At 38.8% G+C, this 19,899-nt stretch overlaps 1 protein-coding gene across 3 annotated transcripts in view; it reads left to right on the top strand.

Moving 5' to 3' along the window:
• Positions 1-2,681: 2,681 nt before the first annotated feature.
• ATRN (attractin) overlaps positions 2,682-19,899 on the top strand; it is a 183,141-nt gene continuing 165,923 nt past the window's right edge. For all 3 annotated transcript variants that reach the window (XM_037811187.1, XM_037811188.1, XM_037811189.1), the window contains exon 1: positions 2,682-3,168. In XM_037811187.1, the coding sequence (XP_037667115.1) occupies positions 2,768-3,168 (401 nt within the window). In that variant the 5' untranslated portion in view covers positions 2,682-2,767. The remainder of the gene's footprint in view (positions 3,169-19,899) is intronic.

Here is a 19,899-nt window from a genome sequence, read left to right as displayed (position 1 = left end):
TGGGCACAAAACACTGGCTCTCTTGCCTCAAGGTGGGATCAATTATATGGTACAATTCATACTCCAGGGTTCCCCAAAAGATGAGGCTGAAGCTCAACTCCAGATGAGACCACATCCTTGCTTAGCTCCGTTCTCAGTGCTGTCCCGCTTTCTTCATTGCCTTTCTCCTGAGAGCACTCCTCCAATAAATTACGTGCACTTGGATCCTGTTTCTAGGGAACCTGACCTAAGACAAGCCCAAAATTGTAAAACCCAACAATGTCCATGATCAGAAGACAATGCAGGTAAAGATACAGAAAGATGAAATCAGAGACAGCCAAAGAGTCACAGAGAGAGATGCATTTCTTGAGTGAAAAATAACAGGTAAAAGTACCTGCAAACCATCTTAGTGGATGCAAACCTCCTTTACCATTTAGTAGGTGAGGACTCTGTTATTTAGAGTCTAGACTTTGGGACCTAGAAGTGGCCACCCTGATAAGGCTTGGGATTTCAGGGAGACAGCCACAGAACCTTGATGATAAAGCATGAGGAGCCCCAGAGAGGTGCTTCCAGAGCTGGGGTGACTTCTCCATGAGAAGCAACTGGGCATTAATATCAGAACTCACTGTGTATTACACATAAATGACCAGCTGTACATTATATTATAAAATTATAGTCATTCTTAATCCTAAAGCAAGTCTATCTCACAAGACTTATTCTTGTCTTGGAGGAAGCAAGTTACAGAGCATTCTGGTATTCTATTGCTGTGTAACAGTGTTTCAAAACTTAGTGATTTAAACAAGTACACTCATTTATTTTGCTCATATCTGCAATTTGGGGTGGGCTCAGCAGAAATGATACCCCTCTACTTCATGATTACCTGAGGCAACTTGGAAGACTTGAATAGCTGGGGGCTAGAACAGCTGGGAGCTGGCTTCCTCCCAGCAGAGCTAGCTTTCCCCAGAACAAGTGTTCCAAGACACTCAAGAGGAAGCTGCAAGACTTCTTAAGACCTAGCCTCAGAAGTCCCAGCATATCACTTCTATCATAGTATACTGCTCAAGCAACTCACCAAGGTCAGCTAGATTTGAAGCAAGGGTGAAGGGTAGAGGGAGTGGAGAGAGGATTGGTCCCTATCTCTCCGTGTAAGGAGGGTAAAAGAATTTGCCAATCATCTTTAACCCATCATAAAGAGGTAGAAAGTGTAGAGGACTCAACAACAGTAAAGGAGAAAGAAGATAGCAATACTTGCCTTCATAGGTCAAGAGAATATTTTGCTTGTTTTTTTAAGGACAAGATATCTAGAGCATGTTTGAAGGCCAAGAAAAAAGAATCAGAGGAGTAGATTGAGAAAGTAAGAACAAGAATGTTTGCTGCAGCAGGTTCTAGGGCTTCAGAGAGCAGCTGTAACTAGTACAAGGATTGCTGCTTTCTGTTACCCTTGAGTATTGGTAAAGTCATCTGAAACGTCACAGCCTGGGCTCAGTTTTGCTGTGAGGAGACAACGGAGGGTCTGGTTCTGCTTTTGGTCTGGAAGAGTAGGGGAAGCAGTGCTCCCTGAGGCCAGGGCATGGCCCTTGTTAGGGTCTCCCACCTGACTGGGGCCTTGCCAGAGAGAAGGGCCATGTTTTCCACTTCCCTACCCTGTATGTCTGGGGTCTCCAGGTGTCTAGAGCCTCAGTTCTTGCTGAAACTGGGTCCCTCCTTCTCTCCATGTAGTCTCTCTCCAGTATGTTGGAAGAGGTAGAGCAACACAGATTTGAGCTCTCTACCATGAGCTCAAAATCAAGGCAGCCAGGCTCAGACCCAGAATTGGCACATCCTCACTTCCATCCACGTTCTTCCTTTGGTTAAAGCAAGTCACAGTTCCAGCCCAGGTTCCAGGGTCGAGGATCATACAGGATAATAATGCCAGGAGGCCTTTCACTGGGAATCACCAAAGTAACAATCTACCAGACAAGAGTTCCAGGGCAGACCCATTAGGGCTGAGAGTGCTCTAGTTCCCAATTTCATGCTGCCCTCTCTTCAGAGAAGATGGTTGGAGAGTGCAGACAGTGCCGAGCAAGGTTAACTCTAAACTTCGTCCAGAGAATTAAAGGTGGGGATCTGGGCTGCCAGTGGACCTGCCTGTATCACGGGAAGCCGACTCTGTGTGTCTTCATTCAGTCTATTATGAATAGACTGTGTGCCAGGATTTTTTCTTTCTTGCCTTTTTTTTTTTTTTTTTTTATCACACGTGTTTTTTCATCCCTCTTTTAGAACTCCTTGTTCTACAGTACTACATCGCAACGCCGCCTCGTAGGCCCTTTCAGGCCGGCAGCTAGAGTTGGAGCAGAACGCTGCCAGGGACGCAGGGGTCTCTGGGAGGGTACACTCAACACGACCGGGGGCCTGGCGGTCCTCCCGGGCAGGTTTCTCTCAGTGGTCCTTGGCTAGGAGAGCAGTCGGCTCCCAGGCAGGTAACAGGGTTGCTACTCCGCCGCCAACATTCGGAGAGAAAGAGGAAAAACAGAGCGCTGGAGAGCCTCGCTACCCAACGGGCCCCAGGGCTCCCCAGACCCGCCACCAGGGCCCAGCGTTCCCTAGACCTAGGTCTACGCCCCGCCCACGCACGCACGCTAACCCCGCCTCCCGCGCAGCTCTGACCCCGCCCCCAAGAATTGACCGTGCGAGCCACCGTCTGCACAGCCCCGCCCCGCACGGCCAGGCGAAGCGAAGCCGGCCGTGCGGTGTGTGTTTGTGTGTGTGTGTGTATGTGTTCGCGGGGCACCGTCTTAGCCCCGGGAAGATGGTGGCGGCGGCGACTGTGGCGAGGCTGAAGAGGAGGACGGTGGCGGAGACGACAGCGCCTGCGGGCAGGAACGGCGGACTGTGCCGGGACTGGGACGTTACAGGGGCTGGGAGACCAGGTCTAGGGGCCGGGTTGCGCCTCCCGCGGCTGCTGTCGCCGCCTCTGCCGCGGCGGCTGCTCCTGCTGCTGCTGCTCCCGCTGCTGCTGTTGCTACAGCTGCCCTGGGCGGCCGAGGCCGCGGCGGCAGCGGCGGTGGTGTCGGGCTCAGCCGCAGCCGAGGCCAAAGAATGCGACCGGCCCTGTGTCAACGGCGGCCGCTGCAACCCTGGCACTGGCCAGTGCGTCTGCCCGGCAGGTTGGGTGGGAGAGCAATGCCAGCACTGCGGGGGCCGCTTCAGGTGAGTGGAGGGTAGTGCTGGAGGGTCAGGCCCTGCCAGGGACTGGGGCTGAGGGGCGCTCGAGACGGCTCTAGGCCAGAGGCAGATGCCGGGCAGAAAGTGGGGAGGGTAGAATCTCCCCACGGTGGTTGAGGACCGTTTGCTTCTGAGGAGATCATCGTCTCTGTCTTTCTATGGAAGGTGAAAGGTGCTAGTTAAGGATGGGGACACCCCGAAGGTATTTGAGTGCGTCGGGCTAGATAGGAAGAAAGCCTAAGGTCCCAAAGAGTATCCAAGTCAATCTCTGAAACTATGCCTATTTCAGATAAACGAAGTGTCAGAGAAAAGGTGAGTGAGCCAGTCTTACTGAAAATTTCGTTTTAAAATCCCCTTGTGCTGTAGGGCCTGCTGAGGTCTCCTGGCTGACTGGGTATGTGGAATACTCTGAAGAAACAGGGTCTTGGAAAGGAATTGTTGGCTGGAGATAGAGGGGAAAGGGTAAGATTGTTACATAGTAGAAATAGAAGAACCAGTGGTTGTTGGAGATGGGAAAGTGAGGAAACCAACTCAGTGGAGGGTCTGTTGTGGCCAGGGGATGAATGGAGGCTTCTGTTTGCCCTGGTTTCTGGAGAATATGGAGTTCTGAATTGGGGGCAGTACCTCTTGGAGAGATCATTAACTAATTAATTAGTACTTAGTTATTGCTTCATTTGTGCAAGAATTTCCGGGTAATACACATAAATAGATTATCCAGACTTTGGCCTAGTTCACAAGGAGTTTGGAATATAGCAAGAGAAAGATAGGTGCACAGATAACCCTAGTCATTCATGTCTTTAGCAGATGTTTACTGAACACTTATGAGGTCCCATGTTGGGGAGAGGGGGAAATATGTGAACAAGACAGACAGATTCCCCACTCTCCTGGATCTCACATTCTGGTGGGAGAGACAGGCACATAACAAGTAAAGAAATGGAATAAGTGAAATAAATGAACAAGGTAATTTCAGATAATGGTAAATGCTAAGAGAAAAATAAAACAGAGTGGTTTGATAGAAAGTCATTTGAAGTGATGTTTGAGTTGAGACCTGAATGAGTGATGGGGAACATGTGGGAATTCAGGGATGGAAAGATTGTGACCAGTTGGGGGGATGCAAGGAAGACTTTGAGGAGGTGGTGACATTGGATTTGAGCATTCGAGGCTATGCAGGATTTGGAAATAGGGAGCAGAGAAAAAATCCAGAAGGAAGAAAGATGCAGAGTTGTGGAGGCTAGAAAGTGAAATCTTGCTGGCGCCAGAGTATACAGAAGAGAGTTGTGAGGACGAAGTTTGGAATGGTAGATTTGTAGATATGTGTAATGCCAGAGCTTCAAGAGAACTCAGAGAACATTAAGGAGATGAGCTTCCTAGTTTTATGAATGGAGAAACCAAGTGACTTCATGGCCAGTGTGTAGTGGTGTTGGCCTTGTAACTTAGGGTGTTTTAATTTATGATCTCCATTAATCTATACATATTTGTTAAGGGCTCCTCTGTGTTATACTGTGGGATGCAGTAGCAAACAAAATAGATACAACCCTGCTTTTGTGGTGCTTACATTTTAGCTTGGGAATAAAAGATCCAATAATCGGCTTATTGTAATTCTGCTTAATATGCTGGAGGTGAAGGGCTGGGGACAGCCAGGGGATTTAACTTAGTTTGGAATGGGGGTGGGTTAGTCACTGAATAAGTGACTTTTGAGTTGAGATCTGAGAGATGAGATGGTACTACCTACTTGAGGGTTGTGATGCAGAGGAACCAGTGCGCAAAAGATTAGAGATGAGAGGTTGCAGAGCAGGCTGGATGAAGGCAAGGTGACTAGAGCAGAGACAGCAAAGGGGAGAAAAGTAAGGCTGGAGAGATAGGAAGTGGCCAGGCCATGTGGACACCTGTTGGTCAAATTATGAGTTTTGACCTTTAGCCCAAGAGCAGGGAACAGCATAGTTCAGTCTTGTTTTCACAACATTATAGATTTTTAGATGAGAGCCAGAGCAGGAATGGCCTTGAAGGTGAGGCCAACTCATTTTGAAATGGAGGAGCTTCAAAGATCAGGTTAGTGGATAGTTAGGTCAGATGAGCGTTCTTCAACTTCTAAAAATATGGGATGCTATGGTAAGCAGTGGGAGGTGAAGGGGTGGGGATGAACATGCATAGCAAGATTTATCTGTCTATAATGCTTCAAGTAGGTAGACTCACTTCAGGTGTGAGAGATGGTGGACAGTTAGGTGGGAAGCTGTTTGCAAGGTTCAGGCCAGTGGTAATGAGAGCTTGAGCTAGGCTGTGGGAATGGAGGCAGGGATAGATGCTAGGTATTGTTGTTGAGGTAAAATGGACAGGTCTTTCTTTGAGTTTGCTCTTGAGGAGAAGAGAGGATCCTAGTGAGGGGAAAAAACTTTTCTAGCTTGGGCAATTGAGAGAATGGTGACACCATTAACAGACACAGAGACACAGAAGGAGGAGTGAGTCTGAGGGAAATGGTAAGTAATTTTGGACACACTGACTTTGGGGTGCTCTCAGAGTGTCCATGTGGAAGGATAGATGTAAGGGTGGGAGTCATTTATGTATGAGGGACGTTGCCAGGAGAGGGTAAAGTCTGAGTGTCCACATGGACGGCTGAGAGGATTGGAGAAGAGCCACTTGTTATGGGAAACAAGAGCCTGATACTGGTTGTCTAAAATGGTGTCATGTGCGATTAAGGGTCTCCCCTGGTTAGTGTGGTCATTCCATTTGAGCTGATTCTAGCTGATGTCAGTGCTCTTTCCTGGCAAAGAGTTGTGACTTTGGTCCCGATGATACCATTATATTTTGTGGGTTTCTGGAATTAGCATTTTTAAAAATAAAGAGAGGAATTTATGTCTCTGACCTTTTTCAACTTTTCATGAAATTTTTAGTCCAAGGGTATTTTGAGAGGTGAGAGAGCGAAATGTTGGCTTTGATTGCAGTGTATATATCTTGATTTAACTTATAAATCTCTGTTATTAAACTAAAAGACAATAAATGAATACGTTTCTCTATAGTTGTTTGGAATGGCATTGTGTGTGTGTGTGTATGTGTGTGTGTTTCTAAAAGTCTATGTATTTTCTTCTATTAGTGTACACTCTTTAGTTCCATAAATCTTATTTTGAAATTGCTTTGTGAGGTCTTTTCATTAATTGAAGGAAACATGGAATAATGAGAAGATTGGATTTCACTAAAGTTTTCCATCACTTTAGAGTGCCTACTATGTACCAAAGACTTGGCCAAGCATTTTCATACACGTCTTGCCATTTAATCCTAGAACCACTCTGAGGGGAGAGTATTGCATAAAATTTGGATTATTGTATGGTTGTAGTTAGAAAATCATTTAAATTTTTTCCAAATGAAAGATGTTACTAAAATTAAGGGGATAAGGTTATTGGTGCTGGTTTAATAAAAATAACTATAAATATAATCTTTAGTGGATGATTTCTAAAGTAGTACCAGTTTCATTTATTTTCATGGGACTCATCAATTCAGTGATCTTTTAATAAACCTCATCAAGTTAGAGAATAAAGCTATTATTTTTTCTTTATGAAGTTAATATACATTTAATACTTTTAAGTTCCTGTTATACAAAATATTTTGGGAGAATAGAATAAAATAACCTAGTGAATTGGAGCCCATGATGTTAAGACTTACCTTCTGTAGAAGAAAAGGAAAGGAAGTGAGCATTTCTTTAGCATCTGTTATGTGCCCAGCACATGCAGTAATAGTAGTGGTGAAAGTAGTAGTCGAAATCGTCACAGCAGGAGCTGCCTCCATTTCTCTAGATTTTCTCCTAGAAAAAAGGCCTTGTGCTAAGTACCTTTTTGGAAATTATCCCTTTTAGTCCTTAGAGTGAAGTTATTCCCATTTCACAGATGGGGCTTGGAGATACTGAAATAACTTGTCCAAGGTCATACAACTTGTGAAAAACTGGGATTTGAACTTAGATTTGTCTACTTCCCAAATGCATGCTCTCTTCATTATACCATTCAGCTTCTCATTTTTTCTGAGTCCAGTCACTTTTTGTGAACATTCTTTGGAAAGGCTAAGCTAATTCTAACAAATGCTTTGAGAAGTAAAGGAAGGGAAATGGGTTTTTACAATAGGAAAGCTGGCATTAAAAAAAAAAAAAAGATCTCAATTCACTAGTCCCTGTCCTGCTGCTGGTTCTGAGGACATACATACCTTTCTTTTTTTTTTTTTTTTTTTTTTTTTTTTAATCATCATTTTATTGAGATATATTCACATACCACGCAGTCATACAAAACAAATTGTACTTTCGATTGTTTACAGTACCATTTACCTTTCTAACTAGTGAAAAGAAAATTTGGGAAAATAAAATTTTAAGAAAGAAAAAGGTAGGGAAAATTTATTTTTATTGTGGTAGCAACTAAGTGGTATTAACCTGAAGCTCTAAATTTGTTCGTGAATCAAATTTAGACTTGTCTGTTTCTCCCAATAATTTAAGCTCCATGAGGGCAGGACTTTTATCTGTTTTGTTCTGTTATATTTCCAGCTCCTAAAAGAGTGTCTGGGACATAGTCAGTGCTCAGTAAAATATTTGTTGAATGCAGTAATGAAATTGTACAATCTATTTTTTATGACTTTTAAAAAAGTCATCTTTACCCATGACTGCCATTTCTGTCTTTTGTCCTCATGTTTCTCTTGAACTTCATTGTCTTATCTTCTACTCTTTGCTGGGTATCTTTATTGGGATGTTTTCCTATCACCTGACACTGACGTACCTAAAACCGAACTTGTATCTTCATTGAAAGAAAAAAAACAGATGTTTCCTTTGTACTTCTTTATTTCAGTTGCAAATCCTACCTTATGTAGCCAAAGGTCAAAACTTGAAAATAATCCTTGGCTCCTTCCACCTGTTTATTCTTTCTTCTCTGAAGTCTTATGAATTTGTCCCTCTCTGTTCCTCCTGCTGCCATCCTATTGCACCTGGCCCTGCTGACCTGCCTCTGTTGCTCCCTAACTGGTCTCTTCTTCCTCCAGTCCATTCTACATTTCGTCATATGAATCCACTGAAAACATGTGTCTTGCTCAGAAACCTTTTTTTTGGAACTCCGGTTATTATCTGTAGAATGAAGTTCAGACCCTCAGCAGAAGGCTCCCACTGCCTTACACACGTCCCTTTTTCCCTAACCAAATCTTTTTACTTTATGCTTTTTCTGCTGCTTTGCTAAATTCAGTACCCTCTCTCCTCAGTGCTCCCTCTTCTTTCTTTTCTTTTCTGCTCATCTAGGTTTTACTTCCAAGGCCCGTCTTCCATTTTCTATAATCGCTAACTCTCCCTAGTCATACCTGTTATCTTCTTTTGAGGTAAGTCATCAACCTGTTCAGTTCACTGATATCTTCTGAATTATTATTATGTGTCATGTACTGTGCTCTGCCATGAGGATATGAAAGTGGGTAAGAATCGGGCCTTACTTTCCCTTTGGGGAGCTCATAATTCTGAAGACAAGACAGCCGTGTGCACAAAATAGAGGCAATATGTCATGTGGTAGACTAATTCTTTTGGGGGCTCTGGTGGAAAGTGTCTCAGAGGAAAGGACATTTGAGGAGGTCTGAGAAATTAAGTGTGAATAGACTATCTTGGAGAGAAAGGCATTCTGGAAGGAGCCAAGAGCTTGTGCAAAGTCAAATTAGGGACTACCATACTAAAGAGAACTGGACATAGATGGATGTTGTTGGGGCATAAGTTGTGAGGGGTACAGTGGAAGGGGTAAGACTGGAAGGTCATAATGACTTTCTCTCTTCCTTTTCCAATAGCTTCCAGCTGCAGAGTGAGTCCCGTGACCTAGACTAAGCCATCAGGGCATTCCAATCTCTGTCTGTAGTGATTATCTTGAGGTGGGCATGTGACCTAAGCTGACCCAGTCATAGTGAGTCTCAGGACTTTTGCTGGAGACCTCAGGGAAAGAAGCATTTTTTTTTCCTCTCCTCTGTAAGGGTTTATGAAGTAGATGCTTTCTTCTTTGTGGTGAGGATATGAGGTCTAGAACTCTTACAGCTAGCATTGCTGTTGTGAGAGGAGCCCACCTGAGATGAAAGCAACTCCCAGAAGAGAGAGGATGCAAGACAGATGGAGCTGGAGACCAGTCCAGTGCACCTGGCCCTGCTGACCTGCCTTGGTTGCCTTCTGAATCTCTGAATGAGCTTCTGAATCTCTGGATCAAGCCTTGCCTGAAGCTGTAATTTTTAGTTTTGTGAGGCACCATAGTAAATCAGTTCCTAACATACAGAAGAAGGTAGGGTCAGATCATGAAAGTCTTTATATTCTACAACAAGGAATTTGGCCCTGTCTTCTTGAAATTGAGAACAGTTTTGACATTTTCTTTCATGACCCAAATTTGATGGGCACATGATCTGAACCCTAAGATACCACAGGCAATAGTTTTAACTTGTTTCTTTGATGCTGTATAACTGAAACTGGCAATTTCTAGCCTGGGTTGATGCTGTTCTCGCTATCCTGTACCTCACTCAGCTCTCTTAAGCCAGTTTCACATTTTAGGGCTCTTTAGTTGTCACTCTTCTTGTAACTTGCATTGGACATAATTTTGATCAAACATCTTTTAAGTACAAGTGACAGGCACCCAGCTCACATGGGCTTAAGAAAAAAAGGGAGAGATTTGTTGGTTCATGTGATTGAAAAGTCAAGGGGATATTGTTGGCTTCAGATATGGCTGGATCCAGGAGACCAATTGATCTTTCTCTCTCCCTCTCTTAGCTGTGCTTTGCTCTGTGCTGCCCTCCTTTCAGACAGTCTCTCTTCATGTGTAGTTTCCCATAAGCTAAGTGAAACTAGTTTAGCATCCTCCACTGGAAAAGAGTGATTCTTTCCTAGGAGTTTGTTGCAGATGAGGGGTGAGACTCTCACTGGGTCTTTGTCCTTTACTGAAAACAGTAACTTTGGCTAGGGTTGTAGAAATGTTCCTGAGCTGGCTAACTGCTGTGGGAGAAGATGGCATGAACTGAGAAAGGGGAGATGACTGCCCACACATGGCAAGTTACCAGAAATTGGAGCCAGTACCAGGCAGGTGGAAATAGTAGACACCTCTGCATACTGGCCATTTGGTGAATACTCAGGAAATGTTGATGATGAAAAAGTGGTGATGGTCTGGAAAATACTACATTGAGTAATAAATGCTGGTCCCCCAGTTTATCAGGAATTTACTAAATCGTTTAACGAGGAGTTTTAGGGGATGTGGCAGACACTGCTAGCTCTTTGAGGTTACTGCATTGAGGATTGGGCCCTTGTTGAGTTTCATCCTAGTAGAGCCTAGTCATTGAAGGATGCTGTAAATACCTTGATTTTGTGACGGAGGAAATACAGATGATTATGGGAGGAAGCAACAAAGTACTTGCTTATATTGGGTGAAATTATGTTATGTTGGACAAAAACTTATCTTTATGTAAAATATTCACTTATATAATAGACATTGAAAGTTTTTGCCTGATTCCTGGAAAATTTAGTTTACTTATTTGAAAAGGTAAAAATATGTTTTTTGTGTAAAAAATACAATTAGCATGAATGTTTTAATATAGTTGTTTAATTTGTGGTATGTTTGAAAGCATATATCTGACATTTTAACTTTACCTTCTCTGAAAGGTTCCCAATTGAAGCAAATGCTTTTTATTTATTTATTTTATTTACTACTCCTTATACGACTGTACAAAGGACAGATAAATATATAAAGAAGAGTGTGCTTATGATCAAAACAGTTTTTCCTAGATGTAATTAACTCAGTTAATAAATTTATAACATTGCCTTTATTTTGAGATTTAATTACGGAAGTGGGAATCCACCACTGTGGTAGAACAGAACTCTTACTGATTTTTCTTTTTAAGCACAATTTTGTTTCCAAAATTGAAATGAAACTGCAGTTCTATTCTTCAGAATACTTGTATATGGAAATTTATCAGTCACTAACCTATTATGAAAATTGTTTCCCACTTAAATAATACTCTGTCATTTTCTGTAATTTAATTATTTTTCATCTTCCTTTCTTAAAAGAACTGTGGCAAGAGTGACTCCCATCCATACACACACACACACACACACACACACACACACACTATTCTAGTCCTTGGTTTTGCTACTTTTTTCCTTCCATTTTTCCATTTAGGGTGGCTTTCTCATATTTCTTGCTTTTTTCCTTGTTCTCGTTTTATTGATGTCATATCCTTTAGCTGCTTTTCTTTTAGCATTTGAGACCATGGGTCGGTTTGACCCTTTCAGTTTTTAATTCTTTTAGTTTTCTGTTTTGTTTTGTTTTTTTCAAATTACATTTTGAGTGAACTTTAGTCTTAGCGATTTATTTTCATGTTTGCTCATGTAGAATTCTTTATTTTTCACTTATAGAAATTAATTTTAGATATGGCTGAATTGCCTATTTATTTTTTTGGAATTTGACATTAACAGTGTACATTTATTAAATGAATGAGTTTTCCACTTAATTAATTCCTCTTGGTCTTTTTTGCATTCTGACTAAAAATTTCCCAATTTGATTATTAGTAAGCCAGTGAGCATTAGGACCTGGTCAGGTGCTGTTGGAGACTCAGAAGCCACCTCTCTCAACCATTGTTGAGATATATAAAACCTACATTTTAAAATTTACGATCCTTTCACAATAATGTATAATCTTGTAGACTCTCTAAGGAATTAAAAAACAATATTTAACAAAATTTAGGCTGTTTTTGATACAATGATTTTAAATAGAGTAAAAAGGCATTTGTTTATAAAGATGATAATGTGCATTTTGCGTATGATTTCTAATGATATTTGAAATATAAAATAAAAATTTGACCTTTTCCCTGATTAACATGTAGTGCGTGGTGTTTAATGTACTTTAAATTAATTGTGTAAAGAAAATCATGATTGTTGACAACTCAAAAAAGACATTTAATTTGGGGATTGAATGTATGTTAAAATAGAATTGAAATTTGCCTCTGTTTTGTGCTATTGAGTTCCTGTCCTAATGTTTGGTATTCATGCTTTAAAAATTAGTTAAAAATTATTTTTCTGTTTTTCCTAAATGATGGAATGAGAGAAGTTTTCAGCTGTTTCTAAGCATTCTCTGCAAATAGCAGTTTCCTGTGTGTATAGTTTTTTTTTTACTCTTGAATGAAAAGGCCATGCTGGATATAATTGCCACTTAATTTTCCCTTTTTAACATTGGTTTTGAAGTACTAGAGACATCTTACAAAGCCATACGAAGATTTTGATCAGAAGATTTGGCAAAGATGATCTTGAAGGAAATTTGCAGAATTAGTATCATTTTGTGCCCTTCAGTAATTTCTATTTGATATCATTGTATCTTATGCTTCTCTTTCAATAGATGCCACTATTCTCGTTTAATTATTTGAACCCCAGGAACAGCTTTTTGACCACTGGTTGAGAAATACTGATCAACACTGACTAAGTAACTGGTTGCTTTAAAGTGATCATGTGTTTGCTGCAGGTTCAGTCCCTGCACTAACTTTAAGTTCCTTTTAATATAAAATACTTTAAGCCTGTGCAAGAGAAGGAAAGAATAATAAAGTGAACATATGTGTATATAGTACCTAGCTTTGCTAAGTTTTCTTCATGTTAATATTATTATTTTAAGTAATAAAATATTACAGATGCCAACTAAGTCCCTGATATACCCCCCCTTAATCCTGTACCTAACCAGTATGGTGAAGTTGATTATTATTTCTTTTGCCTGCTTCTACTTCTACTACAGATATATGTATCTATTAACAATATCTTGTATCCAAAAACAAAATCATTTTTTAAACTTTATAAACTGGTAACATTCTGTAACATGTTTTTTCCTACCCAACGATAAGCTTTTGAGATTTGTCTGTGTTGACAAATGTAGCTCTACTTGATTTATATTTATATTCGTTACAGAAGAATTCCAATTTATTTACTCATTCTCCTGCTCACGAGCATTTAGATTTTTCCAACTTTTGCTGTTACAAACAGTGCTACAATTAACATTTTTTCATATCTTTTTGTGGACCTATATGTGATTTTTCTCTAGGGTAGGGATCCTCAAACTTTTGAAGCACCTCTAAGGTAATTTTTAAATTCTATTTACTTCCTTGCTTATTTTTAGGTCAACGTGTTGTTTAAATGACATATACCATTTTAAAAATGGCTTGATATAGTTGCAAAGAGTGTAATTTTTGGTGTATTATAAATATAGTATACTCTAAATGAAAAAATATATATTCCTTTTAAAATGTATTTGGTGAAATCCAAGTTTCATAGTAATTTGATGACCATTCTCATCCATTTAAAAAACACGAGTACATCTTTAATAGTCAAATTTTGCAGGATTCCTTTTTTTTCTTAAATTATTACTTTCATTCTAATTCCCCATATGATTTTTTTCCTGTACTACAAATTCTATTCCATTCATCTGTATGATGCATAGCAAAAAATTCACCATTTAAAAAAGTACAATTCAGTGGATTTTTAGTCTAGTTACAAGGTTGTGCAACCTCCACCACTATCTAATTATAGAATATTTTCATCACTCCAAAAGGAAACCCTGTACCCATTAGCAGTCACTCTCCATTCCCCTTTTCCCCTAGCCCCTGGCAACCGCTAATCTACTTCCTGTTTTTATGGATTTGTCTTTTCTGGACATTTCATATAAATGGAATCATTTAATATGTGGCTTTTTATGGTTTGGCTTTTTTCACATAGCATGTTTTCAAGATTTATCCATGTTGTAACATGTATCAGTATTTCGGTCCTTTTTATGCTGAATAAGATTCCATTATATGGATACACCACATCTTATTTATCCATTCATCATTGGTGGACATTTGGGTTGTTTATACTTTAGGTTGTTGTCAAAGCTGATAGGAACATTCATATACAGGTGGGTGTGTGTGTACATATGGGTATATCTCTTGGATACATACCTAGGAGTAGAATTGCTGGGCTATATGGTAATTCTCTTTTACTTTCTGAGGAACTGACAAACTGTTTTCCATAGTAACTGTACTAATTTCTATTTGTACCAGCAATAAATGAGGGTTCCAATTTCTCTATATTCTCACCAATACTTATTTTCCATTTTTATTATAGTCATCCAGTGAGTATGAAGTGGTACCGCATTGTGGTTTTGATTTGCATTTCCTTAATGACCATTGATTTTGAGCATCTTTTCACGTGCTTTTTGGCCATCTGCATATATTTTTTTGGAGAAATGTCTGTTCAAATCCTTTGCCCATTTTATTTTTTTTATTGTGCACTTTAACATATATACATAACAGTGATAACTTTCAAAGTACTATTTCACAAGTAGTTAGAGAGCAGATTTCAAAGAATGTCATGGGTCACAGTTCCACAATTTCAGCCATTTCTATTATTGTAAAATATATCATACATACAGAAAGGTGTCAACTCTCAATGTACAGCTCAGCAAGCAGTTATAGAGGTATATAATTTCAAAACTTGTTATGGATTACAGTTCCACAGTCTCAGTCCCTTCCCTATTATGCAATACAAGGTATATGCAGAAAGGTGAAGACCTTCAAGGCACAATTCAACAAGCAGCTATAGAGCAAATCCCAAAGGATGCTATAGGCTACAGTTCCACCATGTCATTTACCTCCTACCAGCCATTCCAACACCCCAGCATCCATATATATATATAAGTTTCAGTATTCATAGACCTTTGTTAAATCTTATCTTGTTTGTTGCTACCCCTTCCTCTCACTTAATCTCTGTCTCTTCAGAGGTGTCTAGCAGAGCACCCTAACTTGTTCGTATTGAAAGGGGGTGTCAACAGTGTGGGTGGGGAAGCGGGCTGCATCTGATTGTTGATCTTAAGGGAGCTGTTGCCTTTGGGTTTTTGGACTTGTCTGGTACAGGGAACCCTCTGGTGGTCTTAAGTTTCTGAAAGATAAAACTTAGTGAATCTTTTATAGAATCTCAGGTAGGGATCTAGGTATTCGGGGACTATTTTTGTTAAGGGCATGGCATACTGTGGCCATTTGCTTTGTCCATTTTTGATTGGGCTATTTGTCTTTTTATTGTTGAATTGTAAGAATTCTTTGTCAGACCTTTGTCATATACATGATTTGCAAATAATTTTTTTCATTCTTTGGGTTGTCTGTTCACTTTCTTGATGTGTCTTGTGACATGCAAAGGTTTTTAATTTTGATGAAGTCAAATTTATCTACTTTTTCTATGGTTGTTTTTGCTGTAGGTGTCATTATGTAGGATCATGAAGATTTTCCCCTTTGTTTTCTTCTAAGAGTTTTATAGGTTTAGCTCTTACATTTAGGTCTTTGATCCGATTTGAGTTAATTTTTGAATGTGGTATAAGGTAGGGGTCCAACTTCATTCTTTTGCATGTGAATATCCAGTTCTCCCAGCACCATTTGTTGAAAAGACTTTTCTGTCTCCATTGAATGGTCTTACCCTTATTAAAAATCATTTGGCCCTAGGTGTATGGGTTTACTCTTAATTTTATTTCATTGATCTATATGTTTATCCTTATACCACTATCATACTGTCTTGATTACTGAAGCTTTCTAGTATGTTTTGAAATCCTCCCCATGTAATTTTTAAAAATGTTTTGTTTTGAGGTCACTGTAGATTCACATGCAGTTGTAAGAAGTAATGTGGAGATTTCCTATTCCCTTCATCCATTTCTCTCAGTGGTAATATCGTGTATAACTATAGTACAAGATCACAACCAAGAAATTGACATTAATACAATCCTTATTCACGTTTAACTGGTTTTACATGTACCCATTGTGTATGTGTGTGTATGTGTCTGTATTCCCCCCCTAGAATTTTGTTCTAATATCCTTCTGTGCTTGAAGATAGTTGATTGAGCATCCTATCATACGTCTCTCTACAAAAATTTGTATGTAAATGAAATTTTTTTTTCCGCTTCTGTGATCATGAGACTCCAAAATGTTCAAGATTTCCTTTGGATTAATTAATCGCTGTGGTTATTAGTGCCCAGCTGAGGAAACCATATAAATGTAATATAAATTTTTAACATAATAGGTAAAATTTTATTGGAAAAGCATCTCTTAATGAGATGGATGATACTTTTTTGTTAATCTGAGGATGCTATAACATTGGTAGAATGAGTCAGAGCTCAGTATAAATTCTATTCCTTTTACTTTTTTATAAGTAAAATAGAGAAGTTTTGTTAATATAACTAGGTATATCTGGATGGAAGACATTTTATTGTGGAGGTATCTCTCAGTTCTTTGAACTTCATTTCAGTTGTATGTCAAAAGTCAAATGGTGATCTTCCCTAAAAAAAAAATTAAGTATCTACCAGGTGGCAGTTGAGTTAAGCCTGTCTTTAATTTTGTTGTAGCAGAAATTGGAAATCAACTGACTTTGAAAAGGATTTGTTACCCAATCTGCACTTTCTGAACATGGGCTCTGATATGTCAATTTTTGTTGCTGTTGTTAGGGGCTCTGTAGATTTTTGCATCCTAGGTGCAGGGGAGCTGGAGGTATGTCATTACTTTTACTAGGTGGGAAAATCTTCCATAAGATTGTGAAGAGAGACCAGTAGAGCGAGTACTTTTCCTCAGGCAGGTTAATTTTAGGAAGGAGAGTGTATGAAAGATGTCGCTTGGGAATTTATTCAATTTGAACTGTCCAGACCCTGTCTCTCTTGGAAACTTTTCATGTACCAACCCAGGTCAGTGTGATGGTTGTTCTCTGGAGTGTATACCTAGGAATAAAATTGCTGGATCGAAGCACTTTAATTTTAGATGTTGCCAAATTGTTCTTAAAAGGAATTGGTCTGGTTTCTACTCCCATCATTCATGTTTGGGTATTATAGTTATTTTCTCACTCCAATCTAATGGGTATGAAATGGGCAGCTAGTAAAGGTGAGTATCTTTTCATATGTTTAAAGTCCATTGGCTTTTCTTTTATTTGAATTGCCTTTTCTTAACCTTTTGCCTATTTGTCTATTGGATTGTTTGTTTGTTAAATGATTTATAGTAATTCTTCTTATATTCTGGATATTAATCTTGGGATTATATATGTTGCAAAAATCTTCTAATGAATGATTTGTCTTATTTTATTTCACAATTTAAAAATTTTACCTATAAACGATTGGATAGATAAATAATGGTGATAAAGGGTAAATCTTACAGAAGAATTCTGCATCATGTAAGTAGACACTCTCCCCTCCAGGAGGTGGAGCATAATTCTTTGAGTGTGGGCTGGACTTAGGAACTCTTATCCAAAGAACAGATATGGAAAGGGGAAAATAGTAACTGTATACTGAAAAAACCTGGCAGACACTACCTTAACCAAATGATCAAGGTTAATATCATCAGTGATAAGACATGTTGATATTGTGTGTCTTGATATAATGTGATTAGGAGAGAATGTTACCTCTGTGATATTTTTCCCCCAAACATGTACCTCCAGTCTAATCATGGAAAAAAACATCAGGCAAACCCAAATTGAGGGACATTCTACAAAATAGTTGATAGTACTCCTGAAAACCATCAAGGTCATGAAAAACAAGAAAAGACTGAGAAACCGTCAGACTAGAGGAGACTAAGGAGACATAATTTCTAAGTGCAGTGTGATATTCTGGACTGATCCTGGAACAGAAAAAGGACATTAGTGAAAAACCTGTTGAAATCAGAATAAAGTCTGGAGTTTAGTGAATAGTAATGTACCAATCTTGGTTTCTTAATTTTGACAAATGCTACATGGTAATCTAATATGTTAACATTAAGGGAAACTTGGCGGGGGTAGGAGGGGTTATGCAGGAATTCTCTATATAGTCTTTGCAACTTTTCTATAAATCTAAAATTATTCCAAAATGAAAAGTTGATTAAGAATTTTTTACTTTATTTTGTTGAATCCAAAATGCCATTGATTATGATTTTTTGTACTATTAAAAAAGAAAAAATGTGCCAGTAAAATTAAGATCTGGCATCAGTTCTAAGAAGCATCCTGATTTTAGAGATGTTAAAATGAGAAAAAAATATGTATCTTAGAATAGAGCAAATATAGTCTTTTTTTTTCCCCCTCCAAATAAGTAATATATTCAAAAGCTACAGAAGGTTTATAGTGAAAAGTGCTCCCTCTCTGGAAGTAGTCAGTGTTACGTTTCTTGTGTAGCCTTCCAGGCATGTTATCTGCATGTATAGCAATTATATATGTTTTATCCTTTCCCTTCTTTGTTTTTACGTAAATTGTATACTCTACTCACTGACCTGTACCTTGCTTTTCTTCTCCATCCCAGCTGAACAGTGCGTCTTAAAGATAGTTTCATATCAGTTCATACTTTTTTTTTAATAGCTGTATTTGATTCTCCATTATTTGGATGTGCCTTAGTTTATATAAAAGTACTACAGTGAATAACCGTGTACACATGTCATTTCACATATATGTGGGTTTACCTTTAGGATTAGTTCCCAGAAGTGAAATTGCTGGATTGGAGGGTATATGTGTCTTAAGTTTTGTTAGGTATTGCCAAAGAGCTTTTCATAGAGATTGGACCAACGTACATTTCCAGCAGTGATGCATTATAACTTGTCCTTTAACTTTGTTTATGGTGTCTTTTTAACAGAAAATTTAAAATTTTAATGCAGGAAACTTTATGGCTTATTCTTTTTATGTTAAAAATTCCTTCCCTGCTCTGAGCTTAAAGATATTCTCCTATATTTCTTCCTCAAATGTTTACTTTTTCACATTCTGATCTTTTATCCACCTGGAATTTGTTTTTATATATGATTTGTTATAATGACCTAATTTAATTATTTTCATATACTAAATACTTGTTGCATTCCCATTTATAGACTAGTATGCCCCCCTTCCATTCAAAATACACCTTACATTTAAAATACACCGTTCCATTCAAAATACATCATATAAAACTTGTATGTATGCTTAGGTGTGATTCCAGAGACTCTGTTGTATTCTACTGATTTGTCTTTGCTATATCAATACCACCTGTTTTAATTACCATATTTTAAAAATAATTATTGTTACATCTGATCTCCTCTTCCCCTCATGCTTCAAATTTGGTTGTTCTTTGCTCTTTGCTTTTCTAATTTCAACAAAAATCCTCTTTGAGATTTTTGTTGAAATTAGATTAGGATTGGGATTGGGATTGGGCTCTCATCTAATTGAGATTAGCCTGAGGAAATTTGTCATCTTTGTGATGTAAGGTCTTCCCATCCATAACATGCTTTATATTTCCATTTATTTAGTCTTTTATGTCTTTTGGTAAATCCTTGTAACTTTGTTTATGAGATTTATTCCTAGATATATAATTGTGTTGCTCCTGTTATAATTTAATTGATTACCATAGTGCATAGGAATGGAATTTATTGTTATTATAACAATAAATAATTTTTAGCTAATGAATCTGTATGGGTTGCCTGAGCAACTCTGCTGATCTGGACTGAACTTACACATGTATTTGGTCTGGAGAGGAGGTTGGCTGGGCTCAGCTGGAAGGGGTGGGGTGACACATCTTTCTCATCTTCCTTGGACCTAATGCTAGCTGAGCCTTACTGTCATGGTCATGGCAGAGGTGCAAAAGCAGTATTGATTTTTTTTGTATCAGTATCTAGAAAACCTTTCTAAACACTTGTAAGTACTGATAGTTTGTGGAGTCTCCCAAGTTTTCTATACTGATAATCATGCTGCCAATGAATTATAACAGTTTTTTTGTTTAATTCTGATCTTTA

This window comes from Choloepus didactylus, chromosome 19, assembly GCF_015220235.1.
Source record: "Choloepus didactylus isolate mChoDid1 chromosome 19, mChoDid1.pri, whole genome shotgun sequence".
NCBI lineage: Eukaryota > Metazoa > Chordata > Mammalia > Pilosa > Megalonychidae > Choloepus > Choloepus didactylus.
The sequence above is the reverse complement of the archived record's forward strand: the minus strand, read 5'-3'. Positions and strand labels throughout refer to the sequence as shown.